The sequence below is a fragment of the Labeo rohita genome, chromosome 2, assembly GCF_022985175.1.
Source record: "Labeo rohita strain BAU-BD-2019 chromosome 2, IGBB_LRoh.1.0, whole genome shotgun sequence".
Lineage (NCBI taxonomy): Eukaryota > Metazoa > Chordata > Actinopteri > Cypriniformes > Cyprinidae > Labeo > Labeo rohita.
This window is the reverse complement of record NC_066870.1, coordinates 8,924,685-8,950,800: the sequence shown is the minus strand read 5'-3', so window position 1 is coordinate 8,950,800 and position 26,116 is coordinate 8,924,685. Positions and strand designations below refer to the sequence as shown.

Sequence of the window (26,116 nt, the reverse complement as noted above, 5' to 3'; positions counted from 1 at the left end):
AAACACATTATGACCAAACAAAACAAAAAAAGACTATAACATTGAGGTCTCAGTAATTGCTGCAGAAACTTTTCACTATTTTTAATACTTTGAGAGGCCCAAACCATCAAAAAATAAAAATGCACATGTACATAACTTACATAAAATAAATAAATAAATAAATAAATAGTATTTATAAAACAAATATAAATACAACAAACTGATTTGATCTAAATTAAATATTTATTTGATTTTAATAATTAATTATAAGTTTGGCTTAATATGTAATATTAAAAACGTTCCATACAGAACATAATTATATATATATATATATATATATATATATATATATATATATATATATATATATATATATACTGAAATACTGAAATACATAATAAAGAATTAGAGTGATACAATCTACAATCAGACGGACAATCAAGTTTCCACAAATTATTTTGTGTCTGGGCTCTGCTCACTTTAAATCCTGACGTGACGTCATTTTACGCCACGGGAACTGCTTGGATCCCAAACAGTCCCACCTCCACTCGCTCGAGCTCTGATTGACAATAATGGCGACGCGTTCGTCTTGAGTTGCACCTTAGTGAAACATTTCTGAAGAACGCCTTTTCACCAATTCTTTGATATTACCTGGACTTAAAGGTCGGCTTTACGGACATCTTTCAGAATTTTTTTCCGATTATTTTTTGACAAGGAAGTACTAAGTACTGGAATTCTTGGAAGAGCACTAACAAAGGTCTCTTCATCCGTGGCGATGTGGCTGCTGTTTATAGACCCGTGCGTGTGTTTGTTTCGGGCATGAAGAACTGCAATTACTTTATCTACAGCTATTCATTCGATAATTACACTGCCACTTATTAAAAAACGGGACGCTTTGCTGAAAGTGGTTTAGTTGCACTGGAAGCTGAGCTGCTTTTACAGAAGCTTTTCACGGACAGCAGGAGCTCGCACAAACGTCCTGAACGCGAAGTTGGACCATCTGTTGAACGCTTGCGAACGGACAGCAAAGTTCTCAAACCATTTGTAAATCTCACTATAAAAACGACGGTTGTGGTTTTTTAAATCGAAAGTTTTTGGTGCAGTTTTCTAACGTCAAGTAACAGCCTACAACTTTAGGAAGGTTAGCTATAGCTGGTTAGCCTAGACTGGCTAACTGGCCTTTGCTAAAAAAAACATCCGTTAGATACTGAAGTGTAACGTTACTCTCTGCCAAATTAACAACAACATTGCCTCCAGAATAAATAAGAATTACAACGTAAAATCGCTAACTCGTAAGAGATAGTTCACGACAACGACAATTATTTGTCGCTAACTTGCACATTTCACAGTTTAAATCCTGTCGTCAGGACATCAATAGACAATTAATTGTATGACTTAAGAAAACTAGGTCATTCCTTTACTTGTCCATACCGCTAAATTGTCTTCCTCCACTTGCCATTGACCCAGATGTAAGACGGGACGAATCAGTTCATTTAAAACCTCACGTTTTCTGAGCTGGCTGAAGGGCTAGCTAAAAGTAACTTTTATTGCAATATTTGCTTGTAAATGACCACCGGTAGGAATAACAGAGTCATGATGGAAGGAGTGGGTGCTCGAGTTATCCGCGGGCCTGACTGGAAGTGGGGTAAACAGGACGGAGGAGAAGGGCACGTCGGCACTGTCAGGAGTTTTGAGAGCCCGGAGGAGGTGGTGGTAGTGTGGGATAACGGCACCGCCGCCAACTACCGCTGCTCCGGAGCTTATGATGTGAGGATATTAGACAGTGCGCCCACAGGTGAGACTCTTTAACATTGGTGGTACTTTAAAATGGGACTAATTAATTAATTAATATTATCTAATGTCTAATTTCTTTAAAAAAATAAAAGTTTAATATATTTTTATGTATATGTATGTGTGTTTATATCTTGTAGAGCAAATTTTAGTTGAAGCAATTGAAATAGAAGTCAACTCCTGTGTCATATATGTGTAATTACCATGTTACAGGAATCAAGCATGATGGCACCATGTGTGACACCTGTCGGCAGCAGCCCATCATCGGGATCCGATGGAAATGTGCGGAGTGCACCAACTATGACCTCTGCACCACCTGTTACCATGGTGATAAGCACCATCTGCGCCACAGGTTCTACCGCATCACCACCCCTGGTAGTGAGAGGTGAGTTTTCTCCCTGTGGTCTTGACTCCTTGGCATTATTCCCTCTGTGGATGAGGTAGCTTCTCTGTCCAGTTTCAGACCCAGCATGCAACGTTTTCTTCAATTATAGGCTGTTGTTGCCCAGCGACAGGTAGACCACACCTTTGCTGCCTGGAGTTCAGTGGGAATACAAGCCTTTAATAGTACAGAGCAGTTTGCATCATTGGTCACCATGTCCATCAATGCGTGAGACTTATGTGTAAAACAGAATCTAAATGCAAGTTACTTTAGGTTTGACATCCTTGGTGCATAACTTTAAAGCTATCCCACTGATGTTGATTTGGTTGGTATTTAAATTTAGGGACACTGCACTCTTTCTGTCATCTTTACTAGGGCCCAGTTGTACAAAAAGTTTAATTTGGATCCAAATTATTCAAATTTGAAAATCCGGTGTTTAGCTATCTAGGATCTTCCTATATTAGTGCTGGTTTTGTTTTGTTTTGTTTTCAAAGGAACATTGGTTATTTTATTTAGGCAAAAACTATTTTCTTTACTGTAATGTATTCTGTACCGTACTAAATGCTTAATAGATATCCTACTTTATCTACCAGTGTTATGACTAATGGATAAATGGATAAAAGTGAAAAATATAAATGTGTATGATGCAAATGAAATCTGGTCAAATTTCGTTTGAACAACTGGACCCTAGTTGTTGTTTTTTTTTTAGCATGTTCTTGTTTCCTCTTGCTTCAGTTAACTGAATTTACCAGTGATACAACATTCTGCTAGCTTCTAACTTGTTTGGTTGAGATGTATATAAACTAACTGGCCCCTTTTTGTATGATGCACAAGTTACTCTATAATATTTACTTATCAGCAGTTGTATAGAGGGTTTGCATTTACACCACGGTTTGGTCAGTTACCGGGATGTGCAGCCGTACTGGAGATACTCAGATGTGAACATCAGCATTGATTGCACGGTTAATGTACTACCGAATACGTTGTTCCGCTAATTTATGCTTTTGAAACCACAGAGCACAGTAGTTTGACAAACTAAATTTAATAGGTGGTAAAGATATGTACAAGCAGTTTTAATTAAGAGATTAGACTAATATTTCACCTATGCGATTGGAAATGATGAGAACTTGAAATTTTGTCAACATTCTTGTCCTGGAAATCCTGATTCAGTTTGGTCAACCACAAATAACTTTTGTTCCTCGGACAGTTTGTTTTTGCACTTTTCTTCTTGATTTGTTATAACTTTTAGCAGTCTATAGTACTCCAAATGTTTTTTCCAGGACTGACTGATTAGTACAGCCCAAAACATGACAATAATTAACCGGTTTTAGCAGCAATAATCAGCAAAATTGAAAGTTCAGTTCATTGGCATTGTTTACATTCAGTGCCGCCAATATGGCCGATTGATGATGCGTTGTGCAATATTAAGCAATATAATTAGCAGTTGACATTATGACACATAAATGACTGACAGCCCAGATAACCAGTCAAATTACTGCTCTGATAAGCCATGTTGTCAAACTTAGTAAACTGTTTATTGTTAGGGTTACTCCACCCCAAAATGAAAATTTTGTCATTAATCACGTACCCTCTTGACGTTCCAAACCCGTGAAAGCTTTGTTCGTCTTCAGAACACAATTTAAGATATTTTAGATGAAAACCCCTCCCGGTTTTGACTGTTCCATTGACTGCTAGGTAAATACCACTGTCAAGACTCAGAAAAGTATGAAAGACATCCTCAAAGTATTCTATCTGCCATCAGTGGTTCAATCTGAATTTTATGAAGCGACGAGAATACTTTTTGTACGCAAAGAAAAAAAGATTTTATTCAACAATTCATCTCCTCCGCGCCAGCGTATCTGGCGTATGGCGCTACGCTGTTTTCATTCAAATCAAAGCTTAAATATACGTAGAAAATGTATCTGTGTGGTACAGCTGACACAGAATGGCGTACACAGTTTGCGTCCAGCGGATACTCTCCAAAATGGCGCTACGCGGAGGCGATGAATTGTTGAATAAAATCGTTGTTTTTTTTTTCTTTGCGTACAAAAAGTATTCTCGTCTCTTCATAAAATTCAGATTGAACCACTGATGGCAGATGGACTATTTTAATGATGTCTTTCATACTTTTCTGGGTCTTGTGGTATTTACCTGGCTGTCAATGGGACAGTCAAAAGTCAAAAATATCTTAAATTGTGTTCCGAAGACGAACAAAGGTTTTACGGGTTTGGAACGACATGGGGGTAAGTGATTAATGACAATTTTCATTTTGTTGTGAAGTAACCCTTTAACTTTGTAAACATTATGGTAAAAAGGTTTTGTTATGGCAGAAAGGTTAGTGAATGGTGTTTCGTTCATTTTGTTCCTGAAACAAGCCTGTAATCTCGAATATTGCCAGCGTTGAATCAGACTCCGCGGTAGACCGCATGAGCAAATAAACTTGGAAAATGTGAATAATCATCCTGAAGCAAAATATCTCTGTTTGCTGAAAGAAAATGAGTAGTACTGAATAGTGTCTGACTTGACACTTTTCTTGTAACTGAACTATGTTCTTGTCTTGTCTTATATTTAGTTCAAAAATAGCAACACAATACCAAAATGTGTGCTTTCTGTTGTCTGATGCTAAGTCACAGAGCTGACTTTGTTATAATGGTTTGTTTTACATCATACATAAGAGTACCTGCTCTTGAAATGCGGTGGGCATAGTTAAGTAACTGCTTGTGTAAATTCATTTGTGCTGTTCTAAATATTTGGTTTGCTCTGGTTATAATATAAAATAGCCCGTTTCTCTCACCAAAGTATATGTGAAGATGCATCAAGATTCAGTGAATTGTTTACCAGGGCTTGAAATTAACTTTTTTACTTGGTAGCACTGGTGCTCCTAATTTCAAAACGTTAGGAGCACCAAATAAAATATAGGAGCACCCAGTGAATATTGAGGAGCACCACAACTGCCAATTTAAAGGAATGGGCAGAAACATCCTGATGATTAATAGGATTAAAATGAATTCTTTACCGCGCACTACTTTTTAGTAATGCACTGATCTTGATTCTTCATGGCTGATTCTGATTGCTGATGCTTTACAAAAAAATGGGCTGATTTTGAAAAGCCTTTTTTTTTTTTTTAAATAATTATTTATTGCCTTAAGAAAGGGACGAGAATGAAAATATGAGTACATGAACAAGATGTTTATTTTCGAAAGCCTGTTTTCGAAAATAAATAAAGTAGTTATTTTCTGTTTGGTTTTTTTTTAAAGCCTTTTTTTTTTAAAAATAATTAATTATTGCCTTAAGAAAGGGACAAGAATGAAAATGAGTACATGAACCAGATGTTTATTTTCTCTATTACAGGTCAAACTCTCTGTAGCTGTTTAAATTAGAGGCAACCACTGCATTTTTAAACTTAATCCACACAAAGATGCTGCATGCATGAGCCGTTTCTAATTTCAGATTATAATTTCAATATCTGAAGCAAAAACAGAATAATCTGACAGAATGTATGTCGCGTGAGACGGAGGCGCCAGAAATACAACTGATAAAATGTGCACTGTAGCATGATAGGCCTACTTTATGTCTTCAATAACAGCAGATTGTAGGGATATTTTAATCGTCAAGAATCAAAAATGTTCATATCGCACACCCCTAATTGCAATGCAGTACAAATCCAGTGCAGAGATTGGTTGAAAGAAAACGTTTGGAGCAAAAACTGTTTCCGAGTTCCAATGGAGCACAATGTGAGTGATTGACAGCTAATATCTAAAATCTGCATTAAAGCTAAAAATGTAAATATGAAGTTTAATTGGTTATGTAAGCGAATGTAGGATAGAACGGCTTACTGTATGAGCTCACAGCAGTCATATACTGTGCAGTACTTGGCGAAAGTTTTGTAAAGAAATGAAAACAAGTCGCACCACAACAATTACTCGCACTCGCACTCGCACTCGCACAAATGCTACAAAATATATTTTGAGGTTGTGCAGATTAAATTCCGGGAGCATATGCGACCAAAACAGTCAATTTCGAGCCCTGTCTAAAAGTTTAATCTCTGTCATGATCATAAAACAGGAAATATGTGCTCTTCTATTTCTGCTTTGTATGATCTGTGGTCAATGTGAGTCTGACCAAACTATATTAGACTATTAGACTTTTAACTAGCTGCTAGCTAGATGTAGGCTATATTTGTAATATATAAATTCGTAATGCAGCTCAAATAGTTTGGTTCAGTAAAACTTCAGTAAACTTTCTTGCATTGGATATGAAAATGGAGCTGCTGTTTTGTTTTTAGTGTTGCATTCTGTTCCTTTTTACTGGCTTAAGTAACGTCTACATCACTGTCTCCATATGGTAAGGCTATTAAGAAGTCTAGCTGTTGTTTAGACGTCTCTTGTGGCAGCCACCCATAACTGCCCTCAACATGAGCTCAGAGAAACAATAGGTCAGCTTAACAGCTGGTCTCCTTTCAACTAAGTGTGACTCTATTTCCCTAGTGAGAATGGTTAGTGAAGTACAACACACAAAGACAGTGATGAAGCCAGGCCTTTTTTGCTGGGTGTTTCCCTTGGCAGCTGCTGTCCCATGCTGTGGTTTCCAGCTGCTTTATGGTACATATGATCATTTTATGCACAATTCCTTTATTTTTATTTGTTTGCAAGTCTCCAGTATTTTAGAGATTTTTTTTTTACAGAAGTTTGCAATCTCAAACACAGCATGCATAACCTGTTTTGTCATGTTTTGTACTGAGAACAGTTTGCAGTTAGTTAGGGGCACATAGAGAAGAAAAATGAACACATGTCAGCAAAGCTGGAGGATCAGCATGTCTGCTGTGGTTCAGCATGGGGCAGCTTCCAGATGGGAGACAAGCTTCTCTTCTAGAAACAAACAATGAGCGATTTAAAAATTACCCAGGATTATCCATTTTATTCTGCAGGTTTTGGGGTTACCTTCGAGATTTAAAGAAAATTGAGTTAAACAATCTCACGTAATAGCTATAGTGGCATCTTGTTTGTTAGATAGAACATTGCAGGAAGTTACATCTCCACTTCTAATATTTAGCAATAATTTTCAATGTCTTGTTTCTTATTGTAAAGCTTTGTAACATAATTTTATGTGTTTGCACAGAGTTCTTTTGGAATCTCGTCGCAAGTCAAAGAAGATCACCGCCCGGGGCATCTTTGCAGGAGGACGGGTGGTGCGAGGAGTGGATTGGCAGTGGGAGGATCAGGATGGCGGGAATGGAAGAAGAGGGAAGGTAATGCCTCAACATGTTTGGTTATGCTCGCTTTTCTTTACTCATCATTTATGAGATGGAAAAACTTCCCCCATCATGTAGACACAGCTATGTGTTATGCTCTTTCATGTTCACTGAAGCAAAATTAGATGGTGCCAAGGCATTATTTTACATTTATTCATTTAGCAGACAGCTGTGTTTAAAACTTATATCATGCAACATAAATGATCCATCCTACAAACCCAGTAACTTTTTTTCTATGTAACTAAGTAACTAAGCTAAGTAACTAAGTTTTTTGTGTAACTATATTTTAAAACTACATACAAATGGTTTAACTTAAAGCTTGATTATTCCCTGCTAAAACTGGTGTTATTAAAAAATATAGATGTAGCATAACAATAAAAAAAAAAAAAACGCCACAAGTTTGATTCCAGTTGTTTACACTTTTGATGCGAAGCCCCAATTACACTACCAGTCAAAAGTTTTTGAACAATACAATTTTTAAGTCTCTTCTGCTCACCAAGCGTGCATTTATTTGATCCAAAGCACAACAAAAACAGTAACATTTTGAAATAGTTGTACTATTTAAAATAACTGCTTTCTATATTAATATATTTAAACGTTTTATGTATTTCTGTGCCTTCAAAGCTGAGTTTTTAGTATCATTACTCCAGTCACATGATCCTTTAGAAATCATTCTAACATTCTGATTTGCTGCTCAAAAAACATTATGTTGATAAAAGCTGATTAGAATTTTGTCAGGTTTCTTTGATAAATAGAAAGTTCAAAAGAACAGCGTTTATCTAAAAATAGAAATCTTTTGTAACATTATAAATGTCTTTATCATCACTTTTGATCAATTTAAAGCATCCTTGCTAAATAAAAGTAATGATTTCTATTGTTTATTTCTCCCCCCCACAATTATACTGACTATCGTATAATGTTACAAAAGCTTTTTATTTTAGATAAATGCTGATCTTTGGATCTTTCTGTTTAACAATAAGTCCTAAAAAAAAGAAGTACTCAGCTGTTTGAAGTATTGATAATAATAATAATAATAAAGCATGTTTCTTGAACAGCAAATCAGCATATTAGAATGATTTCTGAAGGATCATGTGACACTGAAGACTGGAGTAATGATTCTGAAAATTTAAGCTTTGATCACAGGAATAAATGACATTTTAAAATCTATTTAAATAGAAAGCGGTTATTTTAAACAGTAAGTTTGGTGAGGCTTGGTGAGCAGATGAAAATTCTTTAAAAAACATGAAAAATCTTACTGTTCAAAAACTTTTTACTGGTAGTGTATGTGACATTCAGACAAATTAAAATTAATTGCCAGTAATTTACACACTCCTTGTGCAGATTAAAAACAATTTTAAAAGTTTACTCTTAGTTATGCTTATCCCAATTAGGGAACATAATTTTTAAAACTGATTTAAATGTTCTACAGTGTTTCCCCTAGGACTCCGGTTTTAGTGGGGGTGGGGGTAATAACAAAAACATTTATTTCAGTGAAAAAATTAGTCGAAAAATCTCTACATTTTGAACAATACAATTTCTTGTTTTAATTTTTCTGATAATCAAATTAAGGCATTAAACATGTATTTATTTTTAATGAAATTCAAATTAAACCCTTTTTATTTGTTACCAAACAAACTGTTTTTTTCTGTTATTTCTGTTATTATTATAATTTCTGCATTTAATAGTTTTATTCAAATTTCCCAGAAATAGGAATATAAACGCCTACTTTATACTGTACAAAAGTAATACCAAGACTAATACATTTCTGTTACATGTTAAACCGTACTTTTATTTTGACAGGTTGTCGGTTAGTTTTTGTGTGTATATACTATGGTATGATGCTAATTGTCTCAAATGAAACTGTGGAATTCACATGAAGTGACTCTCACAGCAGCTCTGGAGATTAAGTTCATACGTTTATGTCGTCATATAATGAGATGCAGAGGCCGAAAATAACTGCGAGCATCACGTGTGCTTCAGTATTTGTGTAGTAAACAAAACCATGTTTCCGCCATTAATTCATACAGAGCCAAGCGGAACATGGAGGATTCATATTTAAACTGTCTTTTTGCGTTTTAATATTCACAGACAATAGTCTATTTCATTGGGGGCTGCCCCCCTAATATAATGGCAGGGGTCAGGGGAAATACTGTTCTAGTAAGAATTTATTTTTGTGTGGTTTTCTAAGGCAGTTTGCCACTCTTTAATCTTTCCCATAAGTTCAGCACTGATATTTTTAAAACCATGTTTTGAGCAAAGACTGATGCCAGACGGTACTGTGCAAGTCATCTATTCGTTTGGTCTTTGAATTATCAGATATTTCAGGCCACTCCATTTAAAGAGTGCTTTCAAGCACACTTATTTCGGAATGAGCCTACTTCAACTTAAACATTTAGTTTGACCACTAAATCCACCATTCGTAATTAAAGCAGCCTTCTGCCACTCTGTTAGGTATGTTGAATGGCGTGTATTGGATGTCTGTCTTGTGCTGTTGAATATTGGGTTTGTTAGCTGAATTAATCAGGCCATAGAATGCTTTAGTTATGTGACTAAAGTGAAGGTTGTTCAGTAAGTCTTTGATTTTCTTGTCTTGTCTGGATCGCTTCCTCTTCTCTTTTCTCTCCCTCACCATCCTCCTATGTTTCAGGTGACAGAGATCCAAGACTGGAGTGCTGCCAGCCCCCACAGCGCAGCCTACGTCCTCTGGGACAACGGGGCCAAGAACCTCTACCGAGTGGGATTCGAGGGCATGGTGAGCCACCCCCATCACTATACACATTCACAAAAGACTGCAGTTAACTGGCCTTTGTGTTGCTACCAACCCCCCTGCACACGCACTGCACCACACACAGACTAGTCATCCCATAAGCTGGCCTTCTTTATAAGAGCCATGTGCAGGGAAGCCATTGTGAGGGGCAGCTGGATGAGCTATCTGCATGATAAAAGAAATCTGTTCCCTTTCTGTCTCTTCACAAGAGAGTGAGATTCAACACGAAGACCAAAGAGAGCAGGGGGTGTGGTCTGCAGAAAGCGTGCCTCACTTATTGAAGTGCTAGGTTGCCCATTCATTGGCTGTTAGATTTTCTGCGACGTCTGAATTTCAGCCAATCATTTTGTGGTTGGGCAACGCCTTTTGTCTGTGATTGCAATATATCCGGAGGGTGTGCGCAGCCATCTGCCACTGGAATTATTAATTAGATTTGGATAGAAAGAAGGACATGCAGACAACTGTATCAGAGACTTTTGGACTGTTTAGACGTTTGTGTAAAATATATTTAACAAATCTGTTATAATTAATTGTCTTTTTCTTTTGTAGTCTGATTTGAAATGTGTGCAGGATGCCAAAGGAGGCACTTTTTACAGAGACCACTGTCCAGTGTTGGGTAAGCTTTCCATATTTGTCATACTAGTAGGTTCATAACATATAACATGAATATATTTGAGTTACAGAGGGGTTTAAGCCTCGTAGGCGTAGGTCAAGTGAAGTACTCTATTGCATCTTAATTGTATAAGTGTATTGTATGAGATGCCTCCACTAGGTGTCAGCAATAGATGGTATGGTAGGGCTGATCTTCAAATATACATAGCTACAGTGACACATTCCTGTCTAAAAGCTCTTTTGGCCCCAGTCCATAATTGACTCTTTGCTACCCAAGCCAATACCATAAGGTTCTGTACATGGATGGTCAACTCAAATGAATTACTTTTAAACCTTAAGAAATGGTCTCACAAAGCGCAACACCTTGTGCTTTACAATTTACACGGTCCCTATGCAGTGTTCACTGCTCCATACTCACTAAGCAATGGCTGTCTGTTGAACTCTACCAAAATGCATTCGGAATGCACTGCAATGCAGACAAGTGCGTGCAACACTTAAGTAAAGCATATTAAAAGAGGTGTGTGGTATAAATGTATTAGGGCTGTCAGTCGACTAAAATTTTTAATCTAATTTATTACATGATGATTTGATTAATTAATCGAATAAAAAACACCCACAAAAGATTATTTAAAGCTATTTTGTGTCAGTTGAGAATGTATCAAGTAGACATTACAAATTGTAGCTTTAGAAAGAAATGTTTTATTTAATTCAGCATAAAGTTTATTACACACAAACGTTTAGCCTGCAACGGCCTAATAAACTATGGAAAATAAAAGAAGATAATTTGAGAAACATTTTTTTGTTCATACAGTGAAAGTTATTTGTAACCAAAACAGCTTTGTTACCAACAGTCTTCAAAATACCTTCTTTTATGTTTTTTTTATTATTATTATTTTTTTTTTTTATGAAACAATACTCTAAATAAGACATTTAATCTACTAGCAGGTGGCGGTAAATGTCTTTGAGTCATTCATTAGAGTTGTTCAAATAGCTGATTCATTCATGAATTAAAATAATGAAAAGAAATGTCTCTCTATATGAATGGGCCTTTGACTCATTGGTTCACCCGATTCGTTCAAAATGCGGATTCATTCAGAGACTAAACACCACTGTGTTTCTCTGAGATGGGCAACATTTCTGCTGTGGCTTTAAAGGTAATAAGGTCTCTGCAAAATTCAACAAAAACATATAATATTGTTTAAAATAACACAATATCAACTTATTTAATGAACTGTTGTTTCAAGTCACATTTTAGCTTGTGATAGATTGGGACAAAATCAGCACTCGTGTCATATTGCTCATGCTGCCCGTGTCATATTGGGTGATCTATAAATATGAGACAAAACACGTTTTTTGCATCAGTATCTTGAATTTTAGTACATAACTGCATTTATGGAGTTGTAGACCTGCATCATATTTTTCAGCAGTCAACTGTATGAAATATAAGATGACGTGCAAGTCTGGAGCCCTAAAATTTATATTAACAGGGTTCATGCAAAGCGTTTAAAAAAAAAGTCCTGTACAAAGTACTTGAATTTGAGTTTTTAGAATTTGAGTACTTGACAACCCTTGAAAGCAGACCAGCTTATTAAGAGTTATTTGAAAAGTGCTTGAATTTATGAAATACAATATATGAAACTGGGCCAGACAATTAGAATTTGTTTTACGTCTTGGCAGTTTAAACATTCAAGCAATGTTAAATCATTTAAGTGCAAGAAGAAAAAAAAAAAAAAATTAATAAATTTGGTACTCGCACATGACTTTGCACGTATTTCAGACAGCACATAAACAAATTGAGTTCTCTTTGGTGTCTTCTTGCACTATTGGTTGTTATTTGTTTCTTATTTTATTACTGACTTTTTGCTTGTCAGTAAAAATAGCAAGGCAAGTAAAAATTTGATCCACTGGCCTGATTGTAGTCCTTGAAATCCCACTAAAATAACGCATTACATGGTATCTGTATGAGCCCTTTACTTATTTACACGTGTATATAATACATCCATATGTAAAATATATAAATATTATATAGAAAATATTTCATATTATAAATGTAAGTAATACCATCAGGTAATATTAAAAAAAAAAAAAAAAAAAAAAAAAAAAAAAAAAAAAAGTGACAACGTACATTTATGCATCTGGCAGACACTTTTATCCAAAGCAGCTTAGATTGCATTTAAAGCAAAGCATATATATATATAGATACATGCATTACTTGTGAATTAAACCCATGATGCAGACCTTGGTTGCTAGCACCATGCTGTCCTGTATGTAAATCATAATCATGATAGTTACGTTATAACTTGCGTGCTGTGTGCCTACTCACAGCTATTTGTGACCCTGGACCACAAAACCAGTTATAAGGGTCACTTTTTGATGATATATACATAAATAAGCTTTTCATTGATCTATGGTTTGTTAGGATAGGACAATATTTGACAGAGATACCACTATTTGAATATCTGGAATTTGAGGATGCAAAAAATCTAAATATTGAGAAAATGGCCTCTAAAGTTGTCCAAATGAAATCCTTAGCATTAGCAATGCATATTACTAATCAAAAATTATTTGAATATCTCAAATTTGAGTGGATCTCAACTTTTCTAAATAAAAAAATGGCAATTACTGTTCTTGTCTTAGGACATCTTTGATTAGCTTTTCTGATGCACTTCAAATGTTGACTACTATATTTACAATAAGAAATTTACAAAATATCTTAATGGAGCATGATTTTTACTTAATATTCTAATGATTTTCGGCGTAAAAGAAAAGTAAGTAATTTTCACCTATACAGTGTATTGTTGGCTATCGCTACAAATATACCTATGCTACTCATGACTGTTTTTGTGGTCCAGGGTCACATTTATCAACCACAACTGATACTAATTAAATGCAATCAAAGCACATTTATTTCAGTCTAACTTCATGAAGTATTAATGAAGTATTATAGTGATGTGTAATAACTGTTGTGTAAATTGTTGTGGATTGATGTACACTTGTTGGCATTTTTTTTTAATGGTTTTAAAAATGCCTAGTTGCAATAGAAAATGTTGGACTTAATGCTAATGGTCATGAGAAGTCATTCTGTTGCTCTCTTGAGCTTACTCTTTCGTCTGTGACTTCCCTGTAGGTGAGCAGAATGGAAACAGAAACCCAGGAGGCCTGCAGATTGGAGATTTGGTCAACATTGATTTGGACCTGGAGATTGTTCAGTCGCTGCAGCATGGTCACGGAGGCTGGACTGATGGAATGTATGAAACGCTCACCACCACAGGCACTGTGTGTGGCATTGATGAAGACCATGACATTGTTGTGCAGTATCCAAGTGGAAACAGGTCAGTCACTCAGCACTTTGAAAATACTATTTATAGCCTTACGTATTATCACAAATGTTGTTTTTTTTTTTGTTTCCCTGCACAACAGGCACAAACTTCACAATTATGACAAATCATAATAATTATTAATGTTGATTTAATAAAATATAGATTAAAATTGTCATTTTGGATAGAAACAGTCCACAAATCCAAATTTGTTTCTGAATTGGTAAATTGGTTTATCAAGACTTAAATTGATATTATATAAGACTACAACATTACCATTAGTCCTCTTAGTTGTGTAAAACTGCTTAAACAATCACAAAGTAAGCCATGTAACAGTATTAACCATGTAAAGCCTGACATTTGAACTAATACATTTTTTAAAATGTTAACAATTTACTACTGTTGTTATAGGTCCATGACTTGTGCTTAAATGAACACAGAGCCTTTTGTTTGTTCCAGGTGGACATTTAACCCAGCGGTGCTCACAAAAGCAAACGTTGTACGTAGTGGAGAGGTGGCGGCTGGTGCTGAGGGAGGCTGCTCTCAGTTCATGGTGGGAGACTTGGTTCAGATCTGCTATGACATTGACCGCATCAAACTACTCCAGAGAGGACATGGAGAGTGGGCTGAAGCTATGCTGCCAGTGAGCATCACCTCCCTCATCCTTGAATGAATAGTTCACCCAAAAACTAAAATTCTGTTATCATTTGTTTACCCTCATGTCGTTCAAACCTGTATGATTTACTTGTTTCTTGTTTCATTTTGAGAAATGTATATGGTTACACTTCATTTTAATAGTCCACTTTAGACATTCTACTAACTATATGTAACTTTGCAACTAGGTGTCAACTAATTCTCATTAGAGTATTAGTAGACTGTCACTTTAGGGTATAATCAGTAGAATGTTTTAGATTAGATTAGATTAGATTCAACTTTATTGTCATTGCACATGTACAAGTACAAGGCAACGAAATGCAGTTTAGGGCTAGCCAGGAGTGCAATAAGCAGCAAGTGCAGGATAAAGGTATAAGTTATAAGTGCACTTATAGGGGATATGTGCAGGGAGAAACTATGGGTAATATTTTCTGGGAACCATCAAAATAAAGTGTTAGCATGTATGAAGCAGACAGTCTCTTAATGCTCCTAATGACTGCTAGTTGACATCTACGTATTTGCAAAGTTGGTAGTTATTAGAATGTGTACTAACAATATATGAAAAGGTTTTATCACATATATTACCACATTGCAATAGAAGTCAGTAGTAACCAAAATTGTTTGGTTAACAACATTCTTCAAAATATCCTTTTAGACTACTTTGCAGAAGAAAGTCATACAGGTTTGGAATGGAGTCTGGTTAAATAAATGATGACAGTTTTAATATTTGGCTCAACTATCCCTTTAATGATTACATGACATCATTTCTGTGAAAGATTAGTTGAATATTACACTTTGGCTGTTATGCCAACATCAATATTTGTAATTTATTTAATTTTGTAATAAAAGAGCAGACTGAAAAATGAAAGGAGAGAGAGAGGGTGCAACAGGATCAGAAAATGTTGCAGAAATAAAGCCGTTTCGCCCATATGGGTACCATTGCGACACTAAGCTCTGAAAGAGCTCTGAAATGATTTTATTTTATAGTACTGTGTAATGGATTTATCTAATCTAATAATTGCTTTTTTTCCCATACCAAGTCATCTGACTCTAGTCTGCACAAGAAAATCTAGAGACTAATCAACAGCTTTTTCAGTTGTTTCAATATGCAGGAGTGACTTCCAGAGCTTTAAAATAAAAATACTTTTATGCCTTCTAAATGTAGAAATTTTCTCTGTTTTGGCTGCAAATAAAACGACCAATAAAACCATGCATTAAAACCTCATTTTTGTAATAAAGACCCAGTGTGCTTGAGTTTAAGAGGCTGATGAGGATTCACTTGCAGCCACTGGCAACCTAGTACCAATAGCACAGTTGTTTTATTTTATCTACAGGCTGTTTCAAGCAGCTCTGCCTCCTAATGCAGTGGATGTAATGCTTAGAGTGGCATTGGGGCTGTATGATTGGTTTATATTTCTTGGATCTCCTTCTGTTTGATGTCCTCAATGGACAAAGCTTAACCGAATTCCAATAGCTTCAGTTATGAGCAATATAGATGAGATATGGTCCTCCAAGACTAGGAGCCTTCGGGTATTCTCTCTTTTAAATGAGCCAATCTCAATTTTAAAAGCCAGACCTTACACTTATTGATTTTTCTCCTCCAACCACCACATCTCTCTCTCCCTCCACAGTACTTAGGATGTTGCTCTCACAGGGGCTTTTGTACCTGTGTGTAATATGCAGTTTGCACACAAACTTGTTTAGCGTTCCAGCAGTTTCAGAGCTTGGAGGGAAAGGAAATGGGTTTAATGCAGGGGAACTCGTTTTAGGGCAGTCACACACTCATATGCCCATCTTTTTTTTTTCTCGTGCAGACCCTTGGAAAGGTGGGAAGAGTGCAACAGATTTACTCTGACAGTGACCTCAAAGTCGAGGTGTGCGGGACATCCTGGACATACAATCCAGCTGCTGTTACTAAAGTGGCTCCTGCTGGATCTGCTGTTACCAATGCTTCTGGAGGTAATATACACACACATACACACACACACACACACGTTGCTGTAGGTTTATGGGTTTACTGCAAAATGTTCTATACTGTGCCAACTGTTTTTTCTGTCCCTTTACCCTAAACTTTACCCTAAACATACCCCCAAAAAAAAAAAAAATAAAAAAATAAAACTGTTTAGCATGGTTTTTGTTCTAAGACAGTTGGTTTATGGTAGGGCTGTGAATCTTTGAATGAACAGCGAACCGATTCACGATTCTTAGGGTTTCGATTCGATTCAAGAATGATTTTTGCAAATTCAGGACGATTCAATTTGAAACATTTTACAATAAAGTTCGATGCAGTTCGATTAACGGTTTGATTCTGCATTCTTTAAGTGTATTCACAGGCTTATTTAAATGCTTTCCCTACATTTTTTTAATATGCTTAGTCAGGGGGCAAATTACATTGCAGCCATTAGTTAAATGATGCTATGGCATGATATATAACATATGCAGAAATTTACTCTAGTAAAAAATTAATACATTTAAAATGCATTTACATGAAACTAAGTATAGTTGAAATCTATTAACATATTTATTGATATATCGCTCTAATATATCGCTATAATTACTGATATAAAAATTATAATTAAACTTTATTTGGAGTGCTACTTGTACACAATGCACATTTTCTAATATTAAGCCTAAAATGTGTTTTAATGGCTCTATTGCTGAGGACTGTATGATCATTGAATAAAGGTTTTTAAATGCAAGATATAAAAATATAAAAAAAAGATATTTAAAGTGTGTATATATATATATATATATATATATATATATATGTGTGTGTGTATATATATATATATATATATATATATATATATATATGTGTATGTATATATATATATATATATATATATATATATATATATATATATATATATATATATATATATATATATATGTTAGTAAAGTGGCTCCTAATGTAGGAGCCATATATATTTATATGTGTTAGTAAAGTGGCTCCTAATGTAGGAGCCACTTTATAGGAGCCATATTATATACCTAATATACTTGAAACAGTTCCACTTTATCACAATCAAATATCATCTTTAGTTGGACTTCAGCACTATTCTTCCAATTTAACACACTTTATACCAGTTTAGTATAGGCCACTGAAAGCAAGGTGTTTTATTAAGAACATAAATATGTAAATTTATTTGTAGTATATTTGGCGTGAAATAAATTTATTTTAAATACATTTTTATATATTTATTTCTCTCTAGGGTAGCCTATGTAAGCAAAGATTTAAAAAAGGGTTTAAAGTAGGCTATCGTGTTACCTATTGTGCAGCATACTGTGACTGTATAACATATTGTCACACTTTTGCATGATGTAAGCTTCTTTATCCAATTTTCATAAAATAAAATGCTGCAGCATTTAAACTCTTCCTTTCTATTGGCGAGTGATGATTCTGATAATATAGTAATGAACGCAACTTTCATGCATCTGATGGACAACTAATCCTTGTGCTCTTATTTCAAGGCTGTTGTTGTTAAAGAAGTTCAGTTCCAGAACAAAAATTTGCAGATAATTTACTCACCCCCTTGTTATCCAAGTTCCTATCTTGCTTCAGTTGTAAAGAAATTGTTTCTTGAGGAATTATCTTCATATAGTGGAGTTCAATGGTGCCCCCAAGTTTGAACTTCCAAAATGCAGTTTAAATGTAGTTTAAATGCAGCTTCAAATGGCTCTAAATGAACCCAGCTGAGGAAGAAAGGTCTTATCTAGCAAAACGATCAGTCATTTGAAACAAATTGACAATTTATATGCTTTTTAACCTCAAATGCTGATTTTGTCTAAGTCTGCGTGAACTTTTTCCGGTTCAATATGGTCAGTGCAATTAGAGTAGGTTTAAAAACTCTCTCATTTCTTCCCCTACTTCAAAATCATTCTACATCACTGCAGAAGTACCGACCCAGTGTTCACAAAGTGAACATGCAAAAAAGATCAAACGTCCTTTATAAAAAATACCCTACCCTAACATACCCTAACTATATTGACCCGAATTACACAGACTATGCATGCGCCATCCCAGAGACAAGACAAGATGAGCATTTGAGGTTAAAAAGTATATAAATTGTTAATTTGTTTCAAAAATGACCAATGGTTTTGCTAGATAAGACCATTCTTCCTCGGCTGTGATTTAGAGCCCTTTAAAGCTGCATTTAAACTGCATTTTGGAAGTTGAAATTTGGGGGCACGATTGAAGTCCACTATATGACGATAATTCCTGAAATGTTTTCCTCAAGAAACATAATTTCTTATCAACTGAAGAAAGACATGAACATCTTGGATAACAAGGGGGTGAGTAAATTACCTGCAGATTTTAGTTGTGCAAAATTTGCTGTGGTTATTTTAACCATTTCCTTCATACAATCGGTTTAGCGACATTAAGTTAAAAAAGACATTAAGTTACTACTGCTGAGGTAATGTCGATAATATGACTGACATTACCTCATTATTACTGACATAATACAGAAAAGTAAAACTAAACTACTTTACTCTAGCAGTACTGGGCACGAGTACTAAGGAGAGATCAAACGTTGGCTGCTCAAAAAATGCGTCAGTGAGAGCGTGCGCAATCCTGTGACAGGCGGTAAATGGAGCGCGTGATGGAGAGATGTGAAGAAACGAACAACACTGTTCAAGGTCTCCGTTAATTCATGCTTGTAGTAATTTACTGAAAGCACTGAATCGCCATAGAAATCGCCATAGAAATAGAATTCTTAGTGTTTTAAATCGGTTGCTGGAACGATTCACAATTCAAAAATCCATATTTCAAGATTGATGCATATGCATTGTCAGGTTTTGTAATCATTGTATTGAGAAAATGAGTGAATTGTTACACCCCTAGTTTACGGGGACACAGGAAGTGTCATTATATGCATTTATGTCCTCTTAAACCATATAAACCTGCATACACACTATCTGCCAGAAGTGTTTAATTTTAAAAACTTTTTGGTACTTATGCTTAAATGCTTTGTAAAATACATGAATAGGATAGATAGCAAAGGAACAGCATAAATGGGATTTCCTTCAGTACTATTTTAACAGCCTCCCAGGAAGCACCTGATTAAGTTGATTCAGAGAGTGTGCAGAGCTGTGATTTAGGCAAAGGCCATCCTAAGCCTGTAACTTTTTTTTTTTTTTTTTTTTTTTTTATTTAATTTAAAGGAGAAGTCCACTTTCAGAACAAAGATTTACAGATAATGTACTCACCCCCTTGTCATCCAGGATGTTCATGTCTGTCTGTCTTCAGTCGTAAAGAATTTTTTTTTTTTTTTTTTGTGGAACACATTTCAGTTTAAATGTGTCTTCAGATGATCCCAAACGATCCCAAATCCCAGCCGAGGAAGAAGGGTCGCATCTAGTGAAACGAACTGTTATTTTCATAAAAATAATACAATTTAAATACTTTTTAATCTCACACGCTTGTCTTGTCTTTCTCTCCCTAAATTCTGTGTATTCTTGCTCAAGACAGTTAAGGTATGTCTAAAAACTCCAATCGTATTTTCTCCCTCAACTTCAAAAATGATTTCAAAATCATCCTACATCACTGAAGAAGTACCGACCCAGTCTATGCAAAGTGAACATGCAAAGATCAAACACCCTTAACAAAAAAGGTAAAACAGTGATAAAGGGTGATTTTTGAAGTTGAGGGAGAACATGAGATGGGAGTTTTTTGACATTCCCTAACTGTCATGAACCGGGAAAAAAAAAACAGAGTTTAGGCAGAGTAAGACAAGACGAGCGTTTAAGATTTAAAAGTATATAAATTATTTAGTAAATTTATAAACTATCTAGTTTTTGTAGATAAGACCCTTCTACCTCGGCTGGGATCGTTTACAAGCACGTTTGCGATCGTTTGAAGCCGCATTTAAACTGCATTTTGGAAGTTCAAACTGGGGGCACTATAGCAGTCCAATTATATAGAGAAAATTTCTGAAATGTTTTGCTCAAAAAAAAAATTTCTTTACAACTGAAGAAAGAAAGACATGAACATCTTGGATGACAAGGGGGTGAGTACGTTATCTGTAAATTTTTGTTCTGGAAGTGGAGTTCTCCTTTAATTTCCATTTTTGGTCACTTATTGCCAGAAATACCATTTGTGTAATTTCATAGTTTTGGTGACTTATAAAATGTAACATATTGTAATAGTAATAAATTAGTAGATGTGTCTGAACAGAATGGTAGTGCACATGACATTTTACTTTTATGTCTGTTTAAATTGTTCCATTTCAATTAGGGGTGCACAATGTTGGGGGAAAAAATGAATTTTCAATGAAACATTTTTACCAGAAGACTTGAATGCTCTATTTGGATATAATTCTAGTTTTAGAAAGATTTGGTGTGATTTTTGTAGGGAAGTGCCTCTGCTCTGCCTCTGATTTAAATTATATCTCGAGACATCATGCAGCCCTAATTTCAATATGTTGTGGCATTAATTGATTTGCCAGAAGGAGAAAATGTCCTATATTTCAGTAGTGCTCATAGTCAACCACAGAAAAGCATTAATCCATTTCTCATCAGTCATTGTGTACTCTGTGTGACACTATAGCAGTGTTGACAGAGAGTCCTTCTGTGCCTGCAGAGCGCCTGTCTCAGCTACTCAAGAAGCTTTTTGAGACACAGGAGTCTGGAGACATTAATGAAGAGCTGGTGAAGGCCGCCGCCAATGGCGACCTAGCCAAAGTAGAGGACATCCTGAAGAGACCTGATGTAGACGTAAGATTTCTGTCATAACACACACTGTGTACCAAATTTGCACACCCACAAAAAGCTCAGCAGATTTCCACAGAATTCAAAATATTTGTTTAGTATTTGATTGATTTGCTTTTAATTGTCAGTGTAAATGAATATTTTGGCTCATGTTCATTTGCTGTCAATTTGAGTGAGGTATTCTTCATTTAACACAGCCAAACTCACCACAGTTAAAAAGTCCTTGTTATAAGACCCTATTCCTTCTGATCAAATAGGTAGCAGTCCTTACATTTCTGAAAGTGCAAGGCAGCATGAAGAAACTTATGCAAGTATTACTTTGATCAAGCAGCATACTGGTTCTAATTTGTAGCAAGACCACTTTGAACTGCTGCACCTTTTGGTTCTAACTGGAATCTCACAGCTCAGATCAAACGCACAATCAAAGAATGATGGCCGCTCTCATATGTATGAGACTTCCTTTGCTCTTTTTTTTTTCTTTTTTTTTTTTTTTTTTTTTTTTTAAACCACCTATGAGCTTGAAACTCTCAGTTTATGGAATATGAAAGTGCCTCAGTCTAGTCTATAACATGCTGACAGTATTCAACAGTCATTCCTATGAAGACATGGGCACATAAGTTGTTTTAAATTAGGGCTGTCAAACGATTAATCGCGATTAATCACATACTACAGAAAAGTTTGAGTTTGCCTAGCGTGTGTGTGTACTGTGTGTAATTATGTATATAGAAATACACACAAACTATTGTATATATTTAAGAGAAATTTATGTTCAAAATATTTTTTATTTATATAAATTTGATAATTATAATAAATACATATACTTGTAAATATATCTTAAATGCATACATGAATGTGCTTGTATTTATGTATACATAATAATTACACACAGTACACACATACACGTATTAGGCAAACTCAAACTTTTATTTTGTATGCGATTAATCGCGATCAATTGTTTGTCAGCCCTATTTTAAATGAGACTAAAAACAATTAAACAGTTTTACTCAAAGGCTATCTGTACATATTATCTATCTGTACATACTGCTAATACTGCTGTTTTATTACAGTCTGTTTTTAGAGGGGTTGAAAAGCTTCACTGGATCTCAAAGCTCTTGATAGTCTTACCACAATAACAATGGGAAACTGTTCGACTACGCCAAAGATTGCACAGCATGTTGATTAAAAGGAAATGACAAGGAAGTTGATCTGAGTTTTGTTTGGAATGGAGAGACTAGACACTGGAATGCAGTGTACAATGAACATGTGACAGCAATGATCCTTAAAACTCTGGTATTAGCATTATTCCCACGGTCATGGAAGACCTGGAAATGTCGGGGATTTGGAAAATTGTGTTTTTTGCTTGCTTGTTTGTTTGTTTGTTTGTTTGTTTTTACATAACCTTTATTTTTGTAACTTTGTCAAATATTATTATGTCAAATAATATTATATAATTTTATATAACCCGGGCCAGTTTCTTTATTAGGGCGATAGGATGCACTGCCAGTGTGCGAAAGGGAGTTTTTTTTTTTTTGTTTTTTTTTTTCTTTCACATTCAACCAAAGTGCAACGCTAGCTGTTACAGTTCTAGAAGTACAGCAAAAACTTTTGAAATTTTGAAATATTTTTACTATTTAAATTGACAGTTTTCTGTTTGTATATATTTTATTTACAGATATTATAATTTATTTGTCTGATTACAGCTGGATTTTTAGCATCATTACTCCATTTGCATGATCTTTCAGAAATCATTCAAATATTTTGATTTGAATATTTTGAAGTGAAAAACACTTATTCATAGTATTATGTTGAACAGCAGAGTAGAATTTTTTTCAGGTTTCTTTGATGAAAAGAAAGTTCAGAAGAACAGCATTTATCTAAAATATAAATCTTTTGTAACATTATAAATGTCTTTATCATCACTTTTGATCAGTTGAAAGCATCCTTGCTAAAAAAGTGTTAATTTCTATAATTTCTTAATATAATTTATTTATACTGACTCCAAACCTTTAAAAAGTGTATAATGTTACAAAAGCTTTTTTATTTCAGATAAATGCTGATCTTTGTATCTTTCTATTCAGCAAGAAATTCTGAAAAAAAAAAAAATAAATAAATAAAATAAAATTACTCAACAGTTTTAAATATTAATAATAATACGTTTCTTGAACAGCGAAACGGCATATAAGCATAATTTTGGAAGGATCGTGTGATGCTGAAGACTGGAGTAATGATGCTGAATGTAGTTTTGATCACAGAAATAAATGACATTTTAAAATATATTCAAATAGAAAGCTGTTATTTTAAATGGTAACAATATTTCACAGTATTGCTGCTTTTGCTATATGCTATATTTTGGATCAAATAAATACTGGCTTGGTGAGCAGAAGAAAAAAAATAACATTAAAAATCTTTATCTAAAAACGTTTGACTGATAATGTACAAGTATATAATGCCTGGATTTTCATTGGATTCACTTGTCACTTTACCTGATAAAGATATTATCTCAATATATTTGATCAGTTTGAGTCTTCTTTCCCCCCACCTTTTTGGTTTGTGTTGGTGCCAGGACTGGCTCTGTGCCCTGCTGCCCCTCACTGAAGTAATTGGTTGTAGCACAGAGAGGGAGGAAGAGAAGTCAGATTGGCTAGGGTGACTGGCCAAATTATATGCTCGGCAGGACAAGACATGTCCTGCAAATACACCAGGGGCTCCAGCATTAATATTCATGCCTTTGCACACTGATTTAACTTACCGCAATGCTGCAGATCACAAATAGACACTTGTGTGTACGCTCATGCATATGCACACAAACACATTTTATAGAATGACATAAACATGAAATCAGAGAAGCAAATTGCATGATGTGATCATCCGTGTCTTTTTGTTTCCAGGTGAATGGGCAGTGTGCAGGACACACTGCCATGCAGGCAGCCAGCCAAAATGGCCATGTGGACGTCCTCAAACTGCTGCTGAAACATAATGTGGACCTGGAGGCTGAGGTATGTCTTGTATCCTGCTCCTGAACCACCTCTTGTCACTTTTGGCAGTTTTTTTCCCCCTACTAAAGTTTATTGCGTTTGGAACAGAGCAAACCATAATATGCTGTGGATTGACTGCTGACCTTAAGCCACTTAGATGTTGTTTCCTGTAGATTAAACACCTCAAGCAGAAGCCTCTGTCGTAAGGAGACCTCATGGAGACGAAATGTTTCCTTATGTATTTTTAACGCAAAACAATCAGGGATGCAAACTTGTCATGGGGTGAAAATTACCATAATTAATTCAAAATATGTAATTTGTGTGATTTATGTAGATCCTTTGCATCCATTTTTTGAAAATGATTGAGTTGTCAACTAAGGAGAAGCTTTCACCTCTATTTTTTTTTTTTTTTTTTTTTTAAATGCTTGAAAGCAAAGACATTAAAAAATAAAATGACTATTGTTATTAAATACTATATATATTTTTTACTAGCGATTTGCAAAACCGAAAATGTCATTTTCGGTTTTCAACCAAAACAGAAAAACGGCTGAAAATATGAGCTGGAAAAAATAAATAAACAATTTACATTTTGGATGTAATTAATCGTGAATAAAATAATAATAATAATAATAATAATAATAATAATAATAATAATAATAATAATAATAATAATTAACAGATTTTTTTGAAAACTGTGTTGGATGTCAGCAAAAGAGAAACTTGGAAACTTTGATCTCTTTTTTTCCACATTTTGATATAAATAAGTAGAATGGTAATAATTTAATAAAATGCACATAATAATAATAAAATACTGTTGTGACAGTATAGCATAATGTCCCAGCATAGTACAAAGAGGAAAAAAAATCTAGAGAGAGAGATATAGGTTAAGGAGAGGAGCTTTTTGTGATCTTCCAAGTAACTTGGACTAATAAAATTTTAATGAAAGTTTTTAGATTCACACTGCTGTAATAGGAAAGTGAAATAATTCTAAGTTTGTAAGGAGAAGGCTTAAGGTACTTCAGAGGCATATTGAGATAACGATATCTGAACCCCATGATTTCCAGTATTCTGAGGATAAGCTAATGTTGGCATGCAGCCAGCACGTCTACTGTTTGCTTATGTGCAAAGTGAAAGAAAAAAAACCCCAGGATGCTGGAAAAGCTGGCATTGTTATTCCAGCCACGTGAACCGTTCTCCACTCACAATCAAGCACGAATATTTATGTCCCGGTGTCTGGTGATGTTCCAGGGGCAGGAAAGAGCTTGATGCTGTGGAAGGGATCATACATGCTTTTGTGAATGATGTTAGCTTTGATTGCAGACTTCCACAAATCACTTGTGTCCCGCTTTGTTTGTCTGTTAGTAATGGTTAATGGTTAAAATCACAGAGTACCAGGAAGGTAATAAAGTAGTCACCTGTGTAATGGCATTTTTTTATATGGCCAAATGTTAAAAAACTTTATTTAAAAAATACAAATTTTAGATAATCAAAGATGCTAGGAAAGGCACAGACAGAGGCCGCTCCCACGATGATTGACATGAGCATCTTACCTCAGATACATCAGCTGTAACAGTCCGACCTCCATTGTTTCGATGCCGGAGCTGAGATATAAGTTAGACAAGAATATCTCTGATTGAGTGATTGAGGTGTTGTGTTGCTGGATGTAATAATGAACATAGT

At 35.0% G+C, this 26,116-nt stretch overlaps 1 protein-coding gene across 6 annotated transcripts in view; it reads left to right on the top strand.

Annotated features, from left to right (window-relative positions):
- The first annotated feature begins 510 nt into the window (after positions 1-510).
- The window catches only part of mib1 (MIB E3 ubiquitin protein ligase 1), a 72,204-nt gene continuing 46,598 nt past the window's right edge, over positions 511-26,116 (top strand). For all 6 annotated transcript variants that reach the window (XM_051136119.1, XM_051136102.1, XM_051136091.1 and 3 more), the window contains exons 1-10: positions 511-1,774; positions 1,984-2,155; positions 7,271-7,400; positions 10,051-10,155; positions 10,720-10,786; positions 13,910-14,114; positions 14,559-14,742; positions 16,568-16,712; positions 21,334-21,467; positions 24,350-24,457. In XM_051136119.1, coding sequence (XP_050992076.1) covers positions 1,546-1,774; positions 1,984-2,155; positions 7,271-7,400; positions 10,051-10,155; positions 10,720-10,786; positions 13,910-14,114; positions 14,559-14,742; positions 16,568-16,712; positions 21,334-21,467; positions 24,350-24,457 — 1,479 coding nt within the window. In that variant the 5' untranslated portion in view covers positions 511-1,545. The remainder of the gene's footprint in view (positions 1,775-1,983; positions 2,156-7,270; positions 7,401-10,050; positions 10,156-10,719; positions 10,787-13,909; positions 14,115-14,558; positions 14,743-16,567; positions 16,713-21,333; positions 21,468-24,349; positions 24,458-26,116) is intronic.